This window comes from Thunnus thynnus, chromosome 12, assembly GCF_963924715.1.
Source record: "Thunnus thynnus chromosome 12, fThuThy2.1, whole genome shotgun sequence".
Taxonomy (NCBI): domain Eukaryota; kingdom Metazoa; phylum Chordata; class Actinopteri; order Scombriformes; family Scombridae; genus Thunnus; species Thunnus thynnus.
In genome coordinates, this window is record NC_089528.1 from 31,739,294 (window position 1) to 31,764,897 (window position 25,604).

The window sequence follows — 25,604 nt, forward strand, 5'->3', positions numbered from 1 at the left end:
CATGATGTTTACACTATGGGTGTTTTCTAGCACCATATAGTGGACTCAGGAAATGATATTTAATTCTTTCATGCAATGTTAGATAACAGTGAAAATCTAAAGTTACACGTCTTTGTCAAGCAAGTACTAGTAACAATGTACATTTAAACGTACAACACATAGAAGTGCAATCAGGCAGATTCCCAGAGCCATGGAGACAAGCTTTGTGATTTGTCAGCTTCCAGAAAGCAGCCCCAGCAGCAGGCAAAATGGTGGACAGAGTAAGTGATGTTTATCTCCTTCTTGCACTGTCTGAAAACAGCCCGGGTTTGAAGACATCTACATGCCCGTGACAGAAGCCCTTTGACTGTGCTGCGGCCCGACGTGCACAGAGGCGCGAGGGCCCGTTCAACGCTGCTTGCAGCTTTAATTATTACGGGACATCAGACCTAAATTTGACCCCCTAAACATGCTCAAAAACTCACCAAATTTGGCAAGCACGTCCGGTGAAAAATTTGATAAAATGTAAAAATTAACCCCCAAAGTGCCAAAATGTGTGAGCGCTAGCGCCACCTATGTAACTTAAATGGCTGCCATGGCCCGTAGGAATGTCATAGAGAGATCAAACCAAATTTCAATTATTCGTCTCATCAAGACCAACAAATCATATGCTGTTGTTGTTGACCACTTTCAAACCTGTATCAATGGATTCACAATGAAATTTTCTACAAAAAAAATGATTTTTACTGTAAGATTTGGCCAAACTAATGGGATTTATGAGGAGATTTCACAAGATGTGTACTTAAATATTCTCCTATCCAAGAGGGAGAGAGAGAGGAGGGAAGAAAGGGAGGGGGGGGTGCCACACACAGTGGTGGCTGGTCCATAGAGGCGGAGGAGGTTGATCCTCCTCTATTTTTTGAGAGGCAGGAGGGAGATCAAAATATAAAAAAGAATATTTGGTCGAAATAAACCATTACCAAATATCAGCATTATTTATATCATATTTTTTATCTCTTATTTCGAAGAGACACGTAAAATGATACTCTAAGGGAAGATGTCCTCCCTAACCAATCAACAACCAGAATGCAATATTGACATCAAGTTGGTCCAATGATACTTTCCAGAATTCATCTTAAATTCTCTCCACTGTAAGGCAGAGTAGCAGCAGTAGATAGCTCCTTGCGTTAGCCAATGCAACAGCTGGCTTGTTGTAGCAGCCTGAAGGACTCTTTATACATCCATGGAAGGACTGTTAAGGACCGTTGTTAAGCTAATGGGAGAAATTATATGGACTGTGCAGTGCAGCAGCAGCAGGACACCACCAGGGAGCGGCTGGAGAGAGAAGCAACCGCAGAAACAACCAGGAGAGTTAGCTTGTTTGTCATTGTTGCTAATGATATCAGACTGGTTAAGCAGCAGCCATAAAGTTCTGTTAACTAACAAACAAGATGACCAACAGTCACAAATGGATGTTAGGACATGAATACTTCATCTCCATGATAGAAAGAAGACATCAGATAACATGAAGCAGATACAGCTTCTCTCTCTCTGTCTCTTTGGTCGCTAATTTCATCTCTGATGGTTAAATGTCTCTCTATGTGGGTGTTGTGTCAATTTATCTCCTTAACAAGAATGCAGCTATATATATATATATATATATATATATATATATATAATGTGTTGTGGGTAGTTTGCTTGTTGAAGTTACAGTGAGATGTCTGGACTCACTCATTCATGTGGAATTGATCCCGTTTTCGATTGAGTGATTGTTCATTCACCTGTTGATGTTGTGTGATTAGTGAATGAGTGTGCAGGAGGTCTGGCTGCTTGCTTCTGACAGTTTCTTTAGTTCGTTTTTAAGCTGAACTGTATATTGAGTAATAAGCTTAAAGTAACTAGAATAACAAGTGTTAACAAGTGGTGTAACTGATTGTAGTTGATCCGTGATCCATACGGATCGCCCCCCACGGTTCGGCAGGCATATGAACTGTGGATTAATTGCAAAATTTAATGTCTCATTTAAGACAAAGTAAACAAACTGCTGTAAGTACAAGTCATGGGCAGACAGCGTATCACTAACAGGGATTTTGAAGGGTAATGATCAAACCAGCATCTAACAGGTCCGAAGTGACATCTGTAGGTATGTTTACCTGCTGTTTAATGTGCTACAGCTGAGCAGCTAATTAGCATCTAGCTGCTAACTGATGTTAGCGATGAATGTTTGTTTGGTGACTCGTTCAACAAGCTGCAGGACGGGACATGTGTTCATGTTTCTCAGTTATCATCAAGTTTTGATGATGTGGACACAGGCTGTTTCTTTCACTACGTGTTTAAAAGAGGAAGGTATCATGCCTCATATTGTGATAATTGAGCATTGAATATTTCATATATTTTATTTTATTTTATTTAAACATTAGACATCTTAAATGTTGTTTGTCTTGAATGTATTCATTTAAGACCATGGGCAAAAGTTCATTGCTGTTTCATGCTGTAAGTGTGTTACAGAATAAATAGAAAACAAAGTTTTATTTGTCTCCCCCTTTTTTTTTTTTGCTGATCCTAAAAATGATCCGATCTGTGACTCAAATCCGTGATACGATCCGAACCGTGAATTTTGTGGTCCATTGCACCCCTAGTGTTAACATGTCAGCTTTGTAGACTATATTTTGTATGTCATGCACATAGATGAGAGTGTGTAAGTCATGTATTTGATACATGCATTAATACCTTCTGATGTGAACCTACACTTTTAAATCTGTGAATGTTTTTGGTGTTCAGTCTTTCTAGTATTCAGCACTGATCTGAAGCTGTATCACATTATAAGCTTTATGGTACTTTATATATTTCTGTATAATCAGAAAATACATAGGAAAAATGTGTAAATCATGTGATATCTTTTCTGTTTTTGATGAGAACATAAATTTATTGTCACAATAGAACAAGATTATAAATTTGAATTTCACTTTTTTGGTAAAATCACACATCTGAACCAGTCCATGGCTAAAATGAGCTCTTCTTTGTTTAGAAACAATATGTATATGCTAAATGTCTTTAAAGAAGCAGCCTTTACACCACTCAGGGTTTTTTGTTTTTAAAAGCAAATTGTTTTATTGGCATATAAAATTGCCCCCCACCCCTCTGATTTCATCAGGTGGGGGACAATGATATAGTTTGATGCAGTATGTTGGTTTTCCTCCTGTCCTCCCCAATTTTTTTAGTCACCAGCCGCCACTGGTGTGGGAGTTGAATGCAGCTCATTTTTGTAGGATACAGCAGAAAGGTCTATATACATACAGTACATTATATACAAACTTTGTATGAAGTTTGGTGTTATTATCATTTATTTTACAATAATTATAGGTCTTATATTTATAATTCAGTAGTGAGGGTGACCTATGAGGGGAAGGGGAAAAATGGAGTGAGGGTGACAGTTTAGTGATAAAGTGCTGTAGAAAAATACCATCAAAACTAAAATTTGTAGCTCTGTACCGCAGTTTTTCCTTTATCAGGGCCCAAGCACCTAGCGGTTCGCTCACACTCTCCATTCAAATATATGAGTATTTTTCTGTGTCCAGCTGCAGTTACTTATTGTCTCTACACACCTGACAGTACACATTTCAAATCAAACTTTGACCAGGTCATGTGGATCAAAAGTCTTCTCTAAAAATAGACTTGATGAAAATTAGGAAATAAATTTGTTTTACACACAAACTCAATTTTTTCAATTTTCAATTTACTAATTGAAATTCAAGTGAATGGGCCCAAAACTTGCATGATTTTGATGACACAGATGTGACAGGTCAGTCTTATATGACAAACATCATCTGATTCACATGAAATTTTCAAGGTGTGGTCTACAGTAGATATACAGCAACATGATGTTTACTTAATAGGTGTTCTCTAGAAGCATATAGTGGACACAGGAAATGATATTTAACTCCTTCATGCAATGTTCGATGAGAGTCCGGTCCTGAACACATCTGCATGCCTACAAAGAAAGCCCTTCAACTGCGCGTGCCCCGATGTACGCTAGGGTGCAAGGGCCCGTACATCGCTGCTTGCAGCTTTAATTTTAATTAGGGCCCAAAACTTGCATAATTTTGATGACACAGGTTTAGTCAGTCAGTCAGTTTAGTCAGCCTTATATGACAAACATCATCTGGTTCCCATGAATTGTTCAAGGTGTGGTCTACAGTTGATACACAGCAACATGATGTTTACTTAATAGGTGTCCTCATCTCATCTCAACAGGGAGTCTTAAGCGCCACTCTTTTGCTAACTACTCCTGGCAGGTTAGCCAGAAACATAAAATTTGGTCAGCCAAGGAATAAGACCTTGCCGATGATAACTACTGAAGATTTTGAGTCTTCCTTAAAAGCCGTTGCCATGGCAACACATTGTTTACCACAAAGCAAAGCTATTTTTAAGGGGCTAGACATGCTTGAAAACTCACAAAACTTTGCACACACGAAAGGTCTTAAAGTCTGTAATATTGTATAGCTGGCTGACATAGGTGTGGAAGAATGGCTCAACAGCTCCCCCGACAATATTTAAACAAAGTACCCCCCCGTGCCATGTTAAACTTACATGTACAAAAATACACACATGTATCATGCCAAGGCGCACAAAAAAGTCTCTTGGACCCATAGCTTAAACCCAACAGGAAGTCGGCCATTTTGAACTTAGTGGTCAATTTTGGCGATTTCACATGTCTTGTATTTTAAAGAATTACTCCTACAGAATTCATCATAATAACTTCAAAATCAGTGTGTGTCATCTAGATTAGTTGTGATCAAAATTATCAAAATCTTGAGTTTTCACTGAACCGCCCTTGCCGTGGCGATGCGACAAACGTTGACGTTTCGCCATAAAGCAGGAAGTTACTGTAGCTTGAATGTACATTGTCCAACCTGCACCAAATTTCTCATGATTGATGGGCATCCTGTCTTGAACACATCTACATGTCAATATTGAGGCATAGTCATAGCATCACCTACAGGAAGTCATGCCTAAATGACAAACATCACCTGATTCACATGAAACTTTCATGGTGTGGTCTACAGTTGACATACAGCAACATGAGGTTCATTTAACGTGTTCTCTTGCATCACAAAGTGGATACAAGAAATGATATTTAAGTCTTTCATGCAATGTTCACTAAGAGCCCGGTCTTGACCACATCTGCATGCCTGCAATAAAAACCCTTCGACTGCGCCACGCCCCAACGTGCGCAAGGGTGCGAGGGCCTGATCATTGCTGCTTGCAGCTTTAATCATTTTTTATTGTGCATATGTTTGTTCCTAACAATATTAGAGATCCTGGTGTCACAGCATGTTTATTACTAACCATCAGAATGCAGAAGCCTCAGCAGCCACATACCTGCCTGTATCCTAATTGAATGGATCTAATCTCTTCTTAATTGTGCTTCATCATAAATCACTATTTCACATTTCTTAAATCATTTTTTTGTTATAAAAATAATAAACATATTATTAATCCGCACTGATTCACATGATAACATTACATAAAACTTTAACAACTAGCAGCAACAAGTGTTTATAATAATTTGCAGGAGATTTTACCTGTTTGATGTTTGGTTTGAGTTTCATGCAGGTTGAAGTTGTTCTTTGTGTTTCTGCAGCTGTACAGCAACGTCCCAACAATGAAGATTCACATCATCAGTTCAGTTACAACAGCAGCAGGAAAGAGAAAGTTCTGTTGACAGCAAGAAACTCTCTTTATCTCTTAAACATCTGTAGCCATAGTGCTCACACAGACAGTCATCAATATCTCGATCAGAACTCATCAATAACACAAGTGCTGATCATGTTTAAATTCTCTCCTCATTTTGCTTTCACCTTACTAAGATCATGTTGACCTGGATGAGTTTAGAGGTCCTGCAGCACTAATCTGGAAAAACAACAAAACAGAATCAGTGAACTTACAGCAGAAAGGTTTGTGATGCTCTGAGAGAGTTCCGTGGTTTCTATCTTTATATTCTCTCTGAGGGACAAACTCCACCCGATCTTTAATCATGAACAGAAGGAGGTGTGAAGAAGAAACGCCCTGATTTCATAGAAATGATCTGACCACTCAAGTAAACTTCTGATTAGGTGAAAGTCAATGGCGTTGTGCCAGGGGTGTGTCCTCCTACCACTTTTATTTGTTTTTGATAATTCAGTGATTGTGTCCCTGCTCAGTAATGATTAAATTAACCTTAGTTTTTTACAACCTAACTTTGTGGAAAGGAGAAGGGGAACAACAGGTTATGGAGAGTCCCTTGGGAGCACTTTGCTTGTGTCAGTAGCTCAGCTTTACCTCTGCCGAATACCCCCAACAAATATTTTTTTAAATATTTGTATGAAACAAATATTTGTATAAAACCCACTATTTGTGCTCAGACGGATAATGTATTTGTATTCGGGCACACCTCTACCAAATACCAATGTTGTTTGTGCAGTAAAATTGCAGGTACAAATCTAAATGACCTCTCCCAAGTGAACAAAGTCAGAGCCACAAAGAAGGACCAGTCTCTCCTTGTTCAGTGAGTTCAGGTTTCTGGTCGCAGATATAATCTGTCTAGATGCAGGACCAATAGATTTAAGAACTCATTTGTCCCTGCTGCTGTCGGCCTTTTGAATAATGTTATGTCATTCTACGTTTTTTGTGTGAATTGTTTGTTTGTTGATTGTTGAGGATGATTATATTATCTGCTGGCTGTGCAACTAATTGTCCCTTGGAGAAAGTTAAAGGAAATAATAATATTTAGCAGCTTATTCTCTGTTTTTGCACCACTTACACATATGAACAGCTGTTAAACATCATAGCAAAAGCCTTAATGCTGTTTAAACTACTTTCAGATTTGTGAAACCTTTATTCTATTTGTGAAAACTGAAAAAAGGGCGATTTCACGACTTTTTCCCCATTCAGACCACATTAGACCAGGTCTAGAGCAAAAGCCATCATACTTAGATCTGTCAGATCTGGACTAAATTAACCACTTCATTTGTGAAAACAGGAAAAAAAGAAGTGAAATCACCCTAAAAATTGAATTGAGACACAGTTTGGATTTGGCATTCCACCAAAGTGGACGAATGTCGCCTAGTCTGGCAAGAAAGTCTTAAAACATATAGGAAGGCCCTCTGTAATGCCAGAGACGCCTATTACTCAGCATTAATAGAAGAGAATAAAGCCCTAGGTTCCTTGTCAGCACTTTGGCCAGGCTGACAAAGAGTCATAACTCTATTGATCCATGTATTCCTATAGCTCTCAGTAGTAACGACTTTATGAGCGTCTTTAATGATAAAATTCTAACTATTAGAGGCAAAATTCATCACCTCCTGCCCTCAACAGGCACCGATTTCTCCCCAAACACAGGCACCTTAGAAACAGCTGTAAATCCTGACATATATTTGGACTGTTTTTCTCCAGTTGACTTTTCTGAACTAACTTCAATGATTTGTTCAGCTAAACCATCAACCTGTCTCTTAGACCCCATCCCAACTAGGTTGCTTAAGGAAGCCTTACCCTTAGTGAGCGCTTCTTTACTAGATATGATCAATCTGTCTTAAGTAACAGGCTATGTACCACAGTCCTTTAAAGTACCTGTAATTAAACCTCTTAAGAAGCCTACTCTTTATTCAGGTGTCTTAGCCAATAATAGACCTGTATCTAACCTTCCATTTCTCTTAAAGATCCTTGAGAAAGCAGTCTCTAATCAGTTATGTGACTTTCTACATAACAATAGTTTATTTGAGGATTTTCAGTCAGGATTTAGAGCGCATCATAGCACAGAGACAGCACTGGTGAAAGTCACAAATGACCTCCTAACTGCATCGGACAAAGGATTTGTCTCTATACTTGTCCTGTTAGATCTTAGTGCCGCGTTCGACACAATTGACCATCAAATCCTTTTGCAGAGACTGGAACATTTAATTGGCACAACTACATTAAGCTGGTTTAAGTCCTATTTATCAGATTGATTTCAGTTTGTACATGTTAATGATGAATCCTCCATGAAGGCAAAAGTTAGACACGGAGTTCCACAAGGTTCTGTACTTGGACCAATACTGTTCACCTTGTATATGCTTCCTTTAGGTAACATTATTAGGAAACACTCCATAAATTTTCATTGTTATGCAGACGATACCCATTTATATTTATTTATTTTCACAGTCCTGTTGGCATCCTTCCCTGGCTGTTGCTGCTGTTATTGTTATTGTAATGATTGTTGTTATTCTTATTTATTGGGATTTACATGAGCGTTGTATTTACATCGTTATCTACTGTAGATTTATGAAGAGTCAAGTAAAAGATTTGATGCATCTATAAAAGGGAAACTTCAGCTTTCCTTACGGGGCCAAATATTTTTGTTGGAGGGCCAGGGGTCCGTTTCACAAAGGCTCAACAAACTCTGAGTCTAATCCTAAACTCTGAGTTGATCTACTCTGAGATAGGAAACTCTGAGTTTCCGGTTCCAGAACAGCTGATTTGAGTCAGTTTAATCAACTCAGAGTAGTTTCACCTGGAGTTAAGCGCGTGCAACACAACTATAAAAAGCCAGTATCAATGGAGCCCCAATTCAACGAGTCACCATGGCAATGGGGAAGAGGAGGGCTGCGTTTTTCACCCCACTAGAACTAGAGATCTTAATGCGCTCATACGGCGAGTTTGAGCATGTTTTCAGAAAGAAGTGCAACACCGCTACAGCTGCAAAAGAGAGGGAGACGACCTGGGAGAACATTGCTGCTCGGGTCAATGCGTAAGTTTAAATGTAGTCCTTTGCAATCACAATAATATTACAGAGGAAAACTGCTTGAATGGTCGCCTATTAATTTATTCTATTTAGGTGCAATCACTTGTCAGCAGTTTAGGATGAAATATAAAAACATTGTTCAAACAGGTGAGACCTCAGCATAATCTCGTGGGGGTGCCTCATTTTGATCATGTTTTACATTGTAAAGTAAATATTAAGTGGCTGTTTGACTGTGCTGTTTTATCTCCAACATAATGCTGGTTCACACACATAAATGTCTTCTCACCTATATCATGTTCTGTTAAATAATTAAGCCTATTTAAACTAACACAGACTTCTACTCAGCCAACAGAAAGAAGGCAGATGCCCGTAAAACGGGTTGAGTTACCTCCCTTTTTGAAACGGAAAACTCAGTTTCCCTCATTTCAGGGTTAACAGACTCTTAGTTTTCACTAAACCTGCTTTGTGAAACGGACCCCAGATTTGGATTTCTGATATGGCTGTTCCTCATCTTCCCACCAGGTGTCCTCTCTGTGCTCCTCTACCTGACACACCTGCTGCTCCTCTCCTCGTTGGCCCTCACGACCTACCTACCTCGACAGGTGTACCTCATTTTGAAGCTGCAGCTCTTTCAGAGGATGCAGCCTGCAGGTGTTTCCTTCCTGCTCCTTTGCTCATTTCCACTGCCAGTGAAAGTAGAGATGTTTGTGTTCATCACGGTGGACAGATGAAGGTCCTCTGTGTGAACGTGGAAGTTCTTCACACCTCTTAACATTCTCTGAGCCTGAACGTGGTCTTAGATCATCTAACCAGTTACCTCTCGCTGTTCCCAGGTCCAATTTTGTGACCAGAGGGGATCAGACTTCTACTTTCAGGACCCCCAAACTCTGGAGTTCACTTCCTGTAGAGATCAGACTGTCCACATCTGTGTCAGCATTTAAAAAAAACAATTAAAAACCTGCTTCTTTGGGATGACATTCTTGTAATGTACCAATGTTTTGTGTTTGTGTTCTATATACATGTATATTTATGTTTTTGTGTATCTCTTTGTGCACATATTTCTTATCACCTTCTTTAATCTTTGTAATATTCTATTATATTTGCTCTTGGTCTACCTCAGAGCTGTTCTGTCTTAATAGTTTTACTGACTTTATTTTTTACTCTTACTTTACTAGCACTTTGTAACATGTTTTGAAAAGTGCTATATAAATACAGATTATTATTAAACCCAGCAGGAATTACTTTCAATCAAACTCCTGATTTGTGTTATTGTAATCAGAAGAAATGCCTCATTTCATACAAATATGAAACACACGATTTCATTTACGTTAGTTTTATGCACAGGTTTACCAGCGAGGTGCTCCCACAGTGATGGCGGCTTGTTAACTTCCATCTACAATGATTAATTATTATGATTAATCTATTGAGTCATCACCTGTTTCCTTATACTCACAGACTCAAACTAATGGTGAGTTCATGTGCTGCTTTTTAATTTAAATTTCAGAGCCAGAAAGTTTTCCTCAGACACCAAGTGTTGTGTCTTGTTAACTAAGAAGCTAGTCAGCAGTCCATCCTGTAGTCTGCTGGGTGCTGCTAAAACCACAATATCTCCTTTTTACATTTCTAGTAATACATCTGTTCAACACACAACATGCAGCATGTAAATCAGACTCTGGAGTTGCTGGAAGGTGGATTTTAATGGAGCTAGGCTAGCAGTTTCCCCCTGTTTGCAGTGTTTGTGCTAAGCTAAGCTAAACACGTCCTGGATCTGTCTATGTACTGGACTGACATCCATCTGAAACATCTGAGTCTGGAGAAAACAAGACAAAATGTTTCTTTTAGAATAATCCATGAAAACCTCTGAAGAAAACAAACATCTCATCACTTTCAACCTCGCTGTGTCAAATATTTAATTTGACAAATTTTATATTTTTACTTCTTTCACTGACACATTTAGTTTTCTTGTTTTGAATCATTTCTATAAAACACTTCTGCAGCTCTGCTCTGCTGTTACTTTAGTGACGTAGAAATAAAGTTTACAAGAAAGTAACATTTTTTTATGCAGCACATTTATTGATTCACGAAACATTCAAGCATCCATACAAGAAGACATGCATGATAACAAATTGTGATTAAGAATGTAAACCAAAAAGAAAACAAAGCTAATGAAACGTACAAGAGAAAACAAATATAGAAAGTCTGCTTTACATTTATATGAACTCTTTAATCTCCTCAGTTGTTTGCTGTTTCCAAACTATTAAATTAAATTTCAGGCAAATAAGTTTAAAATAATGAACAAGACATCCAGACTTTCTCTATTTAATGTAATGATGCAGCAAAAAAAAAAAAAACATGCAGTCTTACTCAGTGTAAACATTGACATTTTAACAATGTAAAGTCAATGGAAATGTGTCGGGGTTAGCTCAATAGCTAACTTGCACCTGCAGTCCTGACACGACTAAAACGTGACAAACACATAAAACACTTTGTACATAATAAAGCTTTAATCAATATAAGAGGAAAAGAAAAACTGGAGAAAATGTATCACAACTCTTTGTCTTTAAACAATCTTCAACAATCAATATAATCAAACAGGAATAAAACTGAGAGTCAATCTATAAAAACATCATTCATGAGTACATATCATATATAGCTACATATATAGCTTCATGCACAATATATATGTGATACTGTCAGATTAAGAACTAGTTTAAATCAATAATTTAATGTCATAGAACATGTCAAAGCAAGAAGGTGATTTAACAATGATGATGATTTAGGGATTTAAAGACATATTAACTGAAATACATAATTTATCATATTTGATTCATACATTTGCAACATGATATTCAATCCATCATAGAATATAATAAAAAATAAAAAATAGTAAAATGAATAGCTTGGTAAGTCATATGAGCTGCAGCTCAGAGGCAGCCATCTTGAATTTGGTAAATAAGGGACCTCTACTTCCTGCATTGCTCTGATGATCCACTAGAGGGCAGCTAACATGAGCCTGATTACAAACAATACATCTTTCAGGGAATCATTGATCTTGTTGATGATGTAGAGGTCTCTGAAACTTGTGTATCAAATATGATACAAATGGTTATATAGGCTTAATTATCTGATGCAATGCTTATTGAATTTTATGGATACTGGAGGAGTGTCTCTCCTCTCTCTACTTTAACCATGAACTCTGCTTTTTCTCTAATGTCCTTCAGGGACTGAACTGGTCGATTCCATCCTGGTTTGGCCTCAGATTTCTCTCCCTCAATAAGCATGTCAATGTACTCTGGAGTGGAGAGAGGATTTGGCTTCAGGGCTATCTCTTTGAGTCTGTTTGAACACTTTGTAGACCTCTTCATCAATGCCACCACCTCCACCTGCCCATGATCATATTCAGCCTTCAGTTTTTCAATCAAAGCCTGAACAGGTGTCTTAGACTCTGGAGCTTTAAGGTACTTTTCTTTCAGCTCTTTCACTGTTCCCTTTTCTTTAACTTCTTTATAGTCCCATCTGTACCTCTGATTAAAATGTACATTCCAATTACATTTGCCAGGGCACTGAGTATAGTATCCATCAGATCCCATTACAATACAGTGTTTTTTATCTGCATCATTTCCATACAGACAAGGATAGTGGCAGGTATAGTGACATTGCTGACAGTTAGTGATGGAATTTCCAGCACAAGAAATATCAACTTGAAAAGGCTTTTTGGCAGTTTCTTCAAATTCAAAATTCTCATTTCTGCTGATCTCTGCTTCATGCTCCTTCAATTTTTCAGTCGTCTCTTTTAACTCCTCAAGCTTGGCTAACCCAAGTTTAACCTGCTCCTGCAAATTTTCAACTTAATTCCCAACCTGCTGTCTTCCTCTGAGGACCTCCTTTGTCATCATCAAGCTTTTGGTGTCTATGACATTCAGAGCAGCAAAAAACCTCTTCATGCTTTGTGTCCCCATGTTCCAAAACATCTGATTAAAGCCTTCATCTTCGTCATTTCCATCCATGCCGTTTGCTGCAGATGATTTGTTTCCTGCAAATAATGCAGAGTTATTGAATTTGAAGTGAGCTGGCAGCCCGTCTTTTGTTTTAGGACATGGGACACCTGAAGCATTGATTGCCTCTAGAACTGGTGGACGTTGGCCGTCTGCAAATGTCACCAGAACCCTGATGTTTTCTGCCACATCTTTGCCAAAGATTGAAAGCACAGAATCAAACACATACTTCTGTGATGGTGTGAGTCGTGTTAACGCAGCTGAAACCATGAAACACACAGCATCAATTTCACTGACACCAAGCTCAGAAGAGAAGAGATTACACAGCTGCTCTGTGATCTCTTTGTCTCTCTCTATGTCACTTGTATCTCCAAAGCCTGGAGTGTCCACAACGGTCAGAGAGAAGGGGGTTTTAAACCCGTCTTGGTGGTTGATTTTGTACACAGTGACTTCAGAGGTCTGTCTCTCAGCTTGTGATTTGGACTGATCCTCATCAATTAATTTAAATCTGAAATTGTCCTTCCACTCTACACCAACAATGTAGTTGATCATTCCATTGATGAGAGTGGACTTTCCTGAGCCGGTCGCTCCAAAAAGCATAATTGTGCGATTTTGCCTCTTGCTTTCTTTTCCCAAATTATACCTCCGGCAACCATCTATGTTCATATCTTCTTCTTTCAGAGGCAGTTTGTAAAGTGAGGGGGATCCAGAATTTATGCTTTCACTTGTACGCATGAGAGTTTCTGCGAGTCGCGTATATTTTGTTGTGCAGACATTCACAGTGATGCTTTCTTTACTTCTGCCAGCTCCACCACAGTCACATCTAACCCTGACTGTATATTTTGTCTCTGACTGAAGCCCTGAAATTATCCCCTTTTCAGCTCTTGACACCATTTGGTTCCACTGGAGATCTTCATCTTTCACCCCTTTGTCTGTTTGGGCGTACTCCACAATGTAGCTCAAAATGTGGACATCTTGTCCAATCTCAGCAGGTTTCTCCCAGCTAACTGATATCTCACTTGAGTTTGTTTCAACTTGAGGTTTTCCAGGAGGGCTGCAAGGTAAGGTTTTAATGGGACCGCTGACTTCACCAGCTGGCCCAACACCTACTGAGGTCACTGCTCTGCATCTGAACATGTACTCTGTGTTAGGAGTCAGACCGCTCACTGTCACTTCTTCATCCTTTGGTGCTGGTTTTTGTTGCCATCCATCCTCTCCACTGACACAGTACTCTACAGAGTAGGAGGTGACGTTCTCTGATCCAAATCTTGGTGGACAAATCTTCAGTGTCACACTGTTGTGGGTTACATCACCTGCTGTCACTGTTTCAGGCTTTGAAGGCGGCTCAAAGTTTTTAGTGACAGAAAGGACGTCTTTATAAAGGTATATGCTTGAACCTTTCTGTGTCTCATTTGTTAAACCTACTGTCAGGAACTTTATGTTCTTCTTCTCCTTGTTGGCCTCTGCAAAATCACTGAATAGATTTACTTTGTTCCTCACTGCATCTGATACTTCTGGTGAGGCGTACCATTGTTCCTTCTCTATGTCATGACAATGTGGATCTTGAGGGTCATCTGGTTTGGGTGTTTCTTCTAAGTAGTTTGCTAAAGCTGAGAGGTACGGTTCAGCACTTCCCAGTGAGGTGAAAACAAAACACACAGTATGTTCTGCACTGAGAATTTCCTCATGAAGATCATTTTGAGATGAGATGATCTTGGTGTTTTTCATCATGTTGGTGAAAGACAGTAAGGTGTAGATTTCTCTCTCTTTACAGTCCATCCACTCGTTCAGGCTTGTGTTGTTGAAAGGAGAAGAATGTCTCTTCTTCAGGATCTCTGCGAGCACAGCCTCCTCTTTCCCTCCTCCCCTGATTGATGGAAGTTTCTTTGCCAAGTTTCGTTGGAATTCCAGTTTGAACTCGGAGCAAAATTCCCCAAATGTTCTAAGTTTTTTGCCAATCTGTGGGAACTGCTGTACAGTGGTGGTTCTTATTGCATCATTGCACCTCATTTCCAGGTCAGTGAAGTCCTCCAGGACACTCTGAGATTTCTGCACTAATCTTATACTTATCTGACGGACGAGTTTAGCAGCATTTGAATCTAAACTCACAAGTGGCATCAGCCAGACCTTCATTGGTACAGCATTTTCTCCATTGGTTCCCAGCAATTGTGGTAGGCTTTGGTAGACTTGTATGGCATCCTGAAAGGATGTTGGAGTTTTCTTCAGTGAAAAGTCTCCATGGAATTTGCAGGAGAACTTCTCTACCTTTTTAATGTCCTTGTCGTCTATTTTGAGGGAACCTTCCCCCTCTATTGTGAAGCAGGGGATTTTCTTGATCATCACCTTCAAGTTGCCCTGAATGTCTTGATGACTTTCTTCATCAGACACCTCACGGTCAAAGACAAAGAAGGCTTGTGCCCCATAAAGGATACCTGTGACTACATGTGTTGCTATTCCTTGATCAAAGACATACGGATGCTTCACATTACCTCTTCCAAGATGATTCATTGACAGTTGCTTCATCTTTGTGGTTGCTTGGTAGTTCAGTGTTACTCTGGCCTGATTTTTGGATGTTTTACTATCATTCAGGTATTTGGCAGATCCTCCAACCTCTACTAGTCCACAAAGGAAACTTGCCTTCAGGGATGCTTCAATATTTAATGCTGAAGATTTATCTGCAATTGATTCAGATGCAACTATCTCAAAATTGTTGTAGCACTGTGGTCTTTCTCGTATATCATTTTTCAGATCATTAAGGTCCCACAATGTCACGCCTGCAAAAGAAGAAGCAAAAATCAAGATCAGCTTCCTTTAATGAATGAATGAATGTTCTGCCATTTCATGTCCCATCTCTTAAGGGATTATAAGACACTTTTAACAGACGTACAACAGAGAACTGGTCACTGCTGATCACCAATCAGTCCAGGTGATCTAATAATAGAAAGCAACAATAATTGTTTGAGTCTTACACCTTACTAATACAAGGCTTTATTCCTGAACTCCCATGAATTCACTAAATAAGTCGATGATTTAAAGGTCTCTTTTTCAAACAACCATCTCAGATGATGTGAGTCTCTCATATCCAGCAACTCACTTGTATCCTTTATAACACTAAACAAAAGACAAAAGATCCTCATTTTCTCTTCCTCACAGATCACACACTGGACAAAACAACTTTTTTCTTCCAAAGCAGTGTACCGACCCATTTCAATGTTCAGAATCTTTTGGTTGTTGTCAAGTTGACATGCATTAAGTATTTCTACATGTGAATTCTTACCAGGGATGAGTGAGTCTTTGCGGCAGTCATACAGCATCCCGAGGCTGAAAGGCCGGCCGAGCGCCGCCACCGCCATCGTCCCCGTGGCGTTGGTGTCCATTGCTCAGTGTGAACTGGAAAAAATGGACAACAGCGTGTTAGTTCTCTCTTGTAATGTGACTGCAACACAGAGGAACTGCAGAATCTATCAACACTAAATAAAATAATAACCAGAGACATACACTAATAGGATAAATATTATTTGAGATATCTTGGATGCAGCAGTGTTTCCCTTAGCTGCAGCATTTATTAACTGAAACACTGTAGTCTATACTGTAAAAAAGACAAGAGAAAGGGAGAGAGAGCATAAGTGTGAGTGAGAGAGAGAAAGCAGCAGTGGTTAAGCAAGCTAGGAAGAGTGAATGAAGAGAGGGAGTGCTGGTAGTGAGAATGCCAGTGAATCAGATCAATAAAACGTTATTTTCTGATTGTTGCAGTGGTTAACTACTGGAGGACAAATAAACACGCCAACACCCCTACACACCTCCGCTCGACCCTGCGACTGGACACCGCACCGCCTGATTTGTTCTGAATACGGCCTTACTGCTAACCTTTGCCTCTGCTCTGCTCACATTCACTGTCACTTTTCTGACACTCGCTCTCTCGCTTAACCACTCACTTGCTGACATACTGCCCTATTCCTTAAAGGGGGTTAGTTAGTTAGTTTCCCAGGCAATGACACAGATGTTGACTCGAAACAGCGCTGCTCAGAGGCTCCCAAACACTATTGATTTGCGAATTAATGGATATTTGGCGTTATTTTTGGCATTTAAAAAAATAGTTTTTGGCCTGGCGGGGGTACTTGTTGGCCTGGCGGCCAGCCAGGGCTGTACTATTATAGGGAAAACACCGTACAGAGGGTCTTAGGACTTTCTAAGATTTACAAAAATCCACAGAGATACTGTGGAATGGTAGGTTTCCCAAATGGGTCAGTAGTAACACAAGGGAAAGAAAATGGAGGGAAGCTGTTTGTTGCAGAAAACAGAGAAAATGTAATCAGCTCAATGTGTGTAAACTGAAATCCAGACTAGCTGCCCGTCACGTTTTGTGTTCCTTGTGCCTTTAAGTTCCTGCATTTGTGCTCATGTTGAGCAGATAAAATGTTCTGAATCTAATATCTCAAAAACTATCAAATGAATTGCCATGAAATTTTGTACAGAGACTTGTGTTCCCCAGAGGATGACCCCGAATCCCTGACTTTTCCTCTAGCACCAAGTTTTCACTTATTCTGTGAAATATCTCAACAACTGTTGGATGGGCTGTCAAGAAATTAGTTTCACACATTCATGTTCTCCTCAGGATGAACTGTAATAATTCGATCCTCTGACTTTTCCTCTAGTGCCATCATCTGGAAAAAAAAATTTCAATGTGTCGAATACTTTGGTTTATGACCAATTACCCGCAAAACTAATGACATTTACACCAGCAGTGGTGGAAAGTAACTAAGGGACAAGGTGACGTCATCAAATGTCTTGTTTTGTCCAACAAACAGTCCAAAACCCAAAGATATTCAGCATTAATGCACCAACACAACCCACCTGGTGGAAAGTGTTATTTCCTCTCAAATAAACCTTTTGTAAAATAAATAAATAACATTCGACACTCATGAACATGTAAATCATTATCATGGGGAGGTAATGCTTCAGCAGCTTCCTGTTTGTTTCCTTCTCTAAACGGCTCTTCTAGAAACATCGTCCAGTCAGTGCAGCAGTGCAGCCAGTTGCTGACTCAAGATATTCACACAACCACATAAATTTAACCAATCAGTTTCCTCCAATCTGATTCAAAAAGGGTGATTCTTTAATTGCCCCAAGCAGAGTCAACCAGCAGTAGACTCTTGCTGTTATTGATGATGACAAACACTGCAAAACTCAGATCTTCAGTCACCTGATTCAATAAAATCTCTCCTCTAAAATCCACCAGAGAGGAGAACGTTGGTGGAGAAACTAACTGTCTGTCTTAAAAGGTTTCTAACTGGTACAGCAGAAAGGCTTGGCTGGCTGGATGCAGTCATGTAAACGTCTTATTTTGCTTTCTGTGCTGACTTTTTAAAATGGGGGAACAGAAACAACATGAATTAGAGACATGAAACAGTTATCTGAGATGATTAAACATGAGAGAACATTAACATTTAATAACTTACAGATCACCAAGTACTGAACATTATTCTACCAGTTAAAAGTTTGACTTCAGCTACTTGAAATCTAGTTTTTTATTATAGTTTTCACACATATTTATTCCCAAATTCTGTTTTCCGTTTTAATTTTTCTGAATACTGTGTTTTACAATTGAAGCACATTTTGTCATCAGAAAGATTGTCTAATCATGTGACGGATGAATAAAATTTCAATATATTCAATAAGAAAGTATTCAGAATGTATTCATTACTAAAGAATTGTTGTTTTTTAAATTATTATTATAAAAAAAGAATAAATTCACAACTGGATTAGAATTGATTTATATTTTAAATATAACTAAATATTGTGTCCAGAGCAGCAACAGTAAAGTCACTATTTAAACTCAATAATATCTCACTGGAAACAAATATAAAATGTCAGTCAAATAAATAATATTCCTGACATCAAAATACTGAGTGAAGAAGACAGACATCAGTCAGTATCAGTCCTTCCTCATCCTCCCCCTCCTCCTCCACTGCTGCTGGGATTCACTGCTGCAGGTACCGCTGGTAGAGAGGAGGAGCTGCTTTGTCTCAGCCAGCAGGAAATTTACAAGAATTTACAACATTTTAAGATTTGTGGTAAACTAAGTTTAACAGTTAGACTACATACAGACAGCTTTCATTAGAGCTTGTTTATAATAATTAACTACAGACAAACCAAATGAAAATATCACTTTTCTACATGTTTCTGCTTGTTCAACAGGTGGTTTGATTAATTTATTTATTGCACTTTCAGTAACCAGCGTATACATCAACTCTGATAAAACTTTATCTTTCACTTCACCTGACTGTGTGTGTGTGTGTGTGTGTGTGTGTGTAGGAGCCCTTGGTGACAGAAGCAACATGACCATAAATGGCAGCAAAACACAGTAAAGACTCAGCAAAGGTTCCTCTGTTCATTCAGTTTAGACGCTGTGAAAAAACACTTTGGTGCTGCACTTGAATCTTATAACTGTGGGAAAACCCTGATTTTTATAAATTGCATTTATCTTTTAGCAAATTCCACGATATTCCGCATTTTACACTTGATTCCATTTTTATGATCAAATTCTGTGATTCCGTCCTTGTTTTCCACAAAGCAGAAATCATCAGGCCCTACTGTCACAGTATGAACTTCCCTAGTTATAGATAGATGGATAGATAAAGTACTAAACCAGTAAAAAACTAGAATAGAGACTAGAGATATAACATAACTAGAATATTAGTATCGTTTACACTGTAGACTGAAAGTGACACAGCCCCACCTATAAACATTTTCACCAGCTGCCACTGATAAACAACCAATACATTTCACTTAAATATGAAGCCTTTTCTTAAATTAAAGGTCAATTATATAATTAAGATTGATTACAGAACTCTGTTTGAGTACAATTATTAATTACAATTATCCAACTGAAGTCATCAAATCACATGAGTGTTGATCATATTCAAATTCTCTCCTAATTTTACTTTCACTTGTCTAAGATCATGTTGACGTGAATGAGTTTAGAGGTCCTGCAGCACTAATCTAGAAAAAGAACAACAAACAGAAGCAGTGTACTTACAGCAGAAAGGTTTGTGATCCTCTGAGAGAGGGCTGTGGTTTCTATCTTTATATTCTCTCTGACAAACTCCATGTTCTCTTTTTTCATTAAGATGAGGAAGTAGCTACTGGAGAGAATCAGCCTGATCTCCCAGAATTGGTGTGACCATAGACTGTAATAAAGATCACGTTTGTAATGTGCAGAAGGGGAAACAGCTCTCAGCTGACGTTGTACTTCTTCAGACATACATGTCGAACTCTTCAGAGGTCAAAGAGGAGTTTCAACTTCTCTCTCTAATTCTCCTTTTTCATCCATGACACCAAGGGCGTAGGTTTGGTTTTAACATTGGTAGGGACATTTTTTGTCATAAGACCAATATGCATAGTAGTGTATAAACATGCTATCTATGTCATACACACACATACTGTCAAATGTTTGCTTTATTTCATAAGTATTTGCTAACTTGCTAAAACATGACTTGTATCACACAGATTTTTTACGCATTTTAAAAGATATTTTACTGTTTATATTTTATTTGTGTACATCTTAAACTAAAATTAATTCATATTAAAGTAATTTAAACAGAAATAAAATTCACATATGACTTGATGATTATGATTATGATGATGATGATGATGATGATGATGATGATGATGATGATGATTTGATTATGATATCATTTTTGTAATGATGGTACTAGAGAATAAATAAAAATAACCAGAAAGGAAGGTGCTACTGTGTTTTAATCAACAGATGAAATCAATAAACTGTGTGTAAACATGCACAAAACAAACCATCACAGGTAGAAACAGAAACCAGAAATACATTTCAGAATAAAGTATTCTGGCTTCACTTGATGCATGTGTACCAGTTTATAACCTAAATCTACCATTAAAGTGCCCGACCATATAACAAGTGCTGTAGACATATAAGCAACATAGCAAACAACATAAAAACAGCATTTTACTTACAGTTAATAGATTAGTAGGCTACTCTACATTATCTCCTGATTTCTCCATCACTGCTTGTATTCCAGCAACCAGCTTGTGGCCTCTGTTATGTAAAAGAAACAAAATGTCTTCTCTTCTCATTTACTGACACTAATTGCTGGCAAACATCTCTGAGGTTAATGGCATCAAGTTTTTCTTTATGGATTTGTCATACTGCAATGTTGTTCAAATGCAGTTGTGAGATTGTTGACCTGAGCCATGTTTTCAGTCTCATAAGTTCACTGAAGCTTCTTTGAGTCTCAGCTGAGGCCACAGAGATAACCAACAGCAGCCTAACAAGAGTTTCAACCTCATCAAACAAACACATCGTTTTTAGGATATCTGCAGCTTCACTTGTACCTGTTCTCAATGTGTGTAAACTGAAATCCAGACTTGCTGCCCGTCACTTTTTGTGTTCATTGTGCCTTTAAGTTCCTGCATTTGTGCTCATGTTGGGCAGATAAAAGTGAGAGTGTTGTATTTGTTTCTATCTTTATAGTCTCTCTGACAAACCCCACGTTCTCTTTATTCATTAAGATGAGGAAGTAGCTACTGGAGAGAATCAGCCTGATCTCCCAGAAACGGTGTGACCATAGACTGTAATAAAGATCACGTTTGTAATGTGCAGAAGGGGAAACAGCTCTCAGCTGACGTTGTACTTCTTCAGACATACATGTCGAACTCTTCAGAGGTCAAAGAGGAGTTTCAACTTCTCTCTCTAATTCTCCTTTTTCATCCATGACACCAAGGGCGTAGGTTTGGTTTTAACATTGGTAGGGACATTTTTTGTCATAAGACCAATATGCATAGTAGTGTATAAACATGCTATCTATGTCATACACACACATACTGTCAAATGTTTGCCTTATTTCATCATTTGTGCATATGTAGAGCAGATACAAGTAAGAGTGTTCCCATGTATCCATCTCTATATTCTCTCTAAAAAACTCCACGTTCTCTTTATTCATTAAGATGAGGAAGTAGCTACTGGAGAGAATCAGCCTGATCTCCCAGAAACGGTGTGACCATAGACTGTAATAAAGATCACATTTGAAATGTGCAGAAGGGGAAACAGTTCTCAGCTGGCGACGCCAGACATGTTTTCTCCACTTTTTCCTTTTTATTTTTTACTTTGCCACTTGCTGACTGTTGCAGACAATCTGGTGCTTGCACCAATTATGACAGAGAAGATTATAAAACTTCATAAATACTCATAACTCCACTCTAAAAAGATGACATTTTACATGTTTTGTTTTTTAATTAGATAACTAAAACAGTATATGACTTTTAAAACAGGTAAAGACATTATTAAATGCACAACAACGATGATTAAGGGATTAACAGCAATAAACCCTGAAATACAGATTGTATCACATTTGATTCATTTTCAACATAATATTACGACAAAATAAATTATTATGACAAAATAAAGAACACAATATATAGGTTCTACTTCGATCCATCAAATTCTTAAAGTTTAAAATATAAATAGAAATAAATATTTTATTCTCACTATAACTTTCTCGAAATTATCAAAATGAGTAGCTTGGTAAGTCATGTGACCCACAACTTGTCCTGTGTTCTCCGTTGAGAAAAATGTGAAGTTTAGCATTATTTTTATTAAATACTGTTGCATCATCCTCTTATGTATCTGGAGTCATTATTTCCATACAACAAATCAAATCTTGCATAAATAGATGACGTGGTTCTATCACTGGCAGAGCAGACAGTCACACTGAGCCTGATTGCATCCTGCTACACAACACAAGAGCCACAGAACCTGAACAACAACCCACGTTAGCTTTCCTGCTAAAGTCTCCTTCTTATCTTACTTACAAACATGAACACACATCTTGTCCTACGGTGTAGCTTGTTGAACGAGCCACCAAACAAACATTCACCAGGGAAAAAGTTCACTGCTAACATCAGTTAGCAGCTATGTAGCTAATTAGCTGCTCAGCTGCAGCACATTAAACAGCATGTAAACATACCTGACCTGCTTTGATTGTCACTCTTTAAAATTCCTGTTAGAGACACACAGTCTGTCCATGACTTGTAGCTACAGCAGTTTGTTTACTTTGTCTCTATTTACAAGGTGTAACACAAGCGTGTAGCTCCCGTCCTGAAAACTGAAGCCAATGCGGAAGTGCCTTAAACCTGCATTCTTTATAATGGCCAGCAGGGGGCAACTCCATTGGCTGCAAAAAGAAGTCTGTTTTCTATGGAAGTCTATGAGAAAATTACCCTAATTGCAATTGTGCCATATGCTTCAGACCGTGCACTTTAGATCATTAAAATAGGGCCCTTTAAGTGTATGTCACTGAAGACCTTAACAAGAGCAGTCTCAGTGCTGTGGTGTGGTTGAGATCCTGACTGGAAGACATCAAAATAGTTGTTTAGTGGTTTAGTGGTTAGAGGTTTAATATGGGCCTATAGTTGCTCATTAGTGATGTGTCTAGATTGTTCTTTTTTAAGAGTGGCTTGATGATGGCAAGTTTTCTGGGCCTGTGGGAAGACACTTAAGAGAAGAGATGTGTTGACAATCTGTAGAAGATCTGATGCCATGCAGTTTGAAACAATTTTGGAAAAGCCTGTAGACAGAATATCAAGGCAGCAGGAGGAGGATTTCAGATGTTGTATAATGTCCTCCAGGTTTTTATGGTTGATCAGATGGAACAGTGTCACACTACTCAAATTGATTTTAAGTGGACACAGGGACAACGCATATCCTGCACATCATATGGAGGCACTGACTGTCTAATTTTCTGAATTTTGTCAGTGAAGAAGGAAGCAAATTCATTGCAAGCCTTGGTGGAAAGAAGTTCAGGGGCTACTGACACAGGAAGGTTTGTTAGCCTGTCGACAGTAGCAAACAAGGCACGTGCATTATTATTATTTTTGGCAATGATGTCAGAGAAGAAGGACCGCCTCGCATTTCTCAGTTCCAAATTATAAATGTGAAGTCTCTCTTTATAGATGTCATAATGAACCTGGAGATTTGTTTCTCGCCATTTACGTTCAGCTTTTCAGCTCTCTTTATTCTGACCTGCGTAGCATTCCTCTATGGAGATCTTTTCTTACCAGAGAGAGCCTTCACCTTAGTAGGTGCAATGGCATCAATAACATTTGTAATTTTAGAACTGAAATTATCTACAAGCTCATTCACTGAGACCCAAGAGAGGGCGGGTGTGGAAGAGAAGGCCTGAATAAATATTTCACTGGTGTTTTCAGTGATATACCGTTTTGTGATTACCTCTGTTTGAACATTTGTGTGCATGGAGATAGCACTCTCAAAGAAAGGGAATCTTCAGGAATAATCAGAGAGAGCAACATCAGTCACCACAACCTTAGAAACGTTCAGACCCTTAGAGATGATTAAGTCCAGAATGTGCCCCTTGTTGTGTGTGGGCTCCATTACATGTTGAGTCAGTCCATAGTTATCAAGAACATAATACAGTTCTTTAGTCCCTCTGTCCTGGGGGTTGTCAACATGGATGTTAAAAACACCAACAATAACTACACAGTCAAAGTCAATACAGACAATAGACAGCAGTTTAGCAAAGTCATCAAAAAAGGTAGCTCAGTTTTTAGGTGGCCTGTGGATATTTAGAAATATAGCTCGAGAGGAGGAATTCAACTGAAGAGCCACATATTCAAAAGAATCAAAGTTTCCATAAGTCATCTATTTGCATCGGAGGGAATCATTAAATAAGAAGAGCTGCACTGTTATCTTGGTCTAAGTAAGTTTCAGTTAAAAACATAAAGGTTGTGCTCAGTGATAAAATCATTGATTAAAAATGTTTTTCCTGACAAAGACCTGACATTTAATAAAGCTAAATTTAATGTGTTAAAAATATTATCTACCCAATTTTTCGGGACAAGCTGTAGCTGATGAGGAATGGATGCTAAATTTGATAAATTTGCAGAACCGATTGAGTACTTCTTGTTTCTTTCATTCAGGTCTACACTCCCTCCCTCCCACTACGCTCTGCCAATGAAAGACGCCTGGTACCACCACCACCCTAAGTTGGTAGCTAGACTCTTCTCCTCTGTAGTTCCCTGGTGGTGGAACGAGATACCAAACTCTGTTCAATCTGCAGAGACCCTCTTAATCTTTATGAAAACACTGAAGATCCAACTCTTTCGTGAATACCTATGCACTTGATGGATTGAAGGTAGAGAAAAAACAAAAAGACAAAAAAATTTTTTTTAAATCTGCTTCTATGCATTCCATGCATCGCCTGTTGGCACCTATGCCCTATTGGACTCAAACTTAAGCTTTATGGCACTTACTCGTGTTGTTGTCTCTTGACTAGATCCCTGCTTGTGTTGTATCAGTCTCAGATGTACAGTACTGTGAAAAAGTTTTAGACACTAAAAGTGAGAATGCTTACAAAAATATTGCTATAAGTTGTTTTAATTTATCAATTAACTTTTCACAAAGTTGAGTAAACAGCAGAAACCTAAATGAAATCAATATTTGCTGAGAGCAGATTTGCCTTCAAAACAGCAGCAGTTCTCCTCAGTACATTTTAACACAGTTTTTCATGATAACTTGCAGGTAGGCTGTAGTAACCATCCTGGAGAAAGAATGTTCTTCTGTGAACAGAATAGAATGAAAATAGAAATGTAATTGATAACTTATCCACTAAAATAAAACATGGGTCGCTTCATGATTTCAAAATGCGGTTATTCTGTTCTGCATAGATCTACCAAATGATGTTATTTATCTGTTATTGTTATTCATCTGTTAAGTTTATAAGATGTTTTTTAGGTGATGTTTATTGGGATTTATATGAGCGTTGTGTTTACATTGTTATCTTCTGTAGATTTATGAAGAGTCATGTAAAAGATTTGATGTATCT

The 25,604-nt window shown here is 38.4% G+C and overlaps 4 protein-coding genes across 6 annotated transcripts in view; all 4 read right to left on the reverse strand.

The window, feature by feature from the left end:
• The window catches only part of LOC137194766 (verrucotoxin subunit beta-like), a 107,514-nt gene that overhangs the window by 30,360 nt on the left and 51,550 nt on the right, over positions 1-25,604 (reverse strand). The window lies entirely within an intron of this gene.
• The window catches only part of LOC137194759 (verrucotoxin subunit beta-like), a 102,274-nt gene that overhangs the window by 14,430 nt on the left and 62,240 nt on the right, over positions 1-25,604 (reverse strand). The window contains exon 1 of one of the 3 annotated variants that reach the window (XM_067606891.1): positions 5,565-6,199. The gene's annotated coding sequence lies outside the window, so the exon portion shown is untranslated. Of the gene's footprint in view, positions 1-5,564 lie in introns of those variants that run through there. The other 2 variants (XM_067606893.1, XM_067606892.1) reach the window with 2 other exon arrangements.
• The window catches only part of LOC137194764 (stonustoxin subunit alpha-like), an 89,900-nt gene that overhangs the window by 12,784 nt on the left and 51,512 nt on the right, over positions 1-25,604 (reverse strand). The gene's annotated exons all lie outside the window — the stretch shown is intronic.
• Positions 11,056-19,890, reverse strand: LOC137194763 (verrucotoxin subunit beta-like). The gene is made up of 3 exons (XM_067606899.1): positions 19,772-19,890; positions 16,010-16,122; positions 11,056-15,506 (listed from the first exon to the last, which is right to left on the reverse strand). Exons 2-3 carry the CDS (start codon positions 16,107-16,109, stop codon positions 12,586-12,588), a joined length of 3,021 nt encoding a protein of 1,006 aa, XP_067463000.1. The 5' UTR covers positions 16,110-16,122; positions 19,772-19,890; the 3' UTR covers positions 11,056-12,585.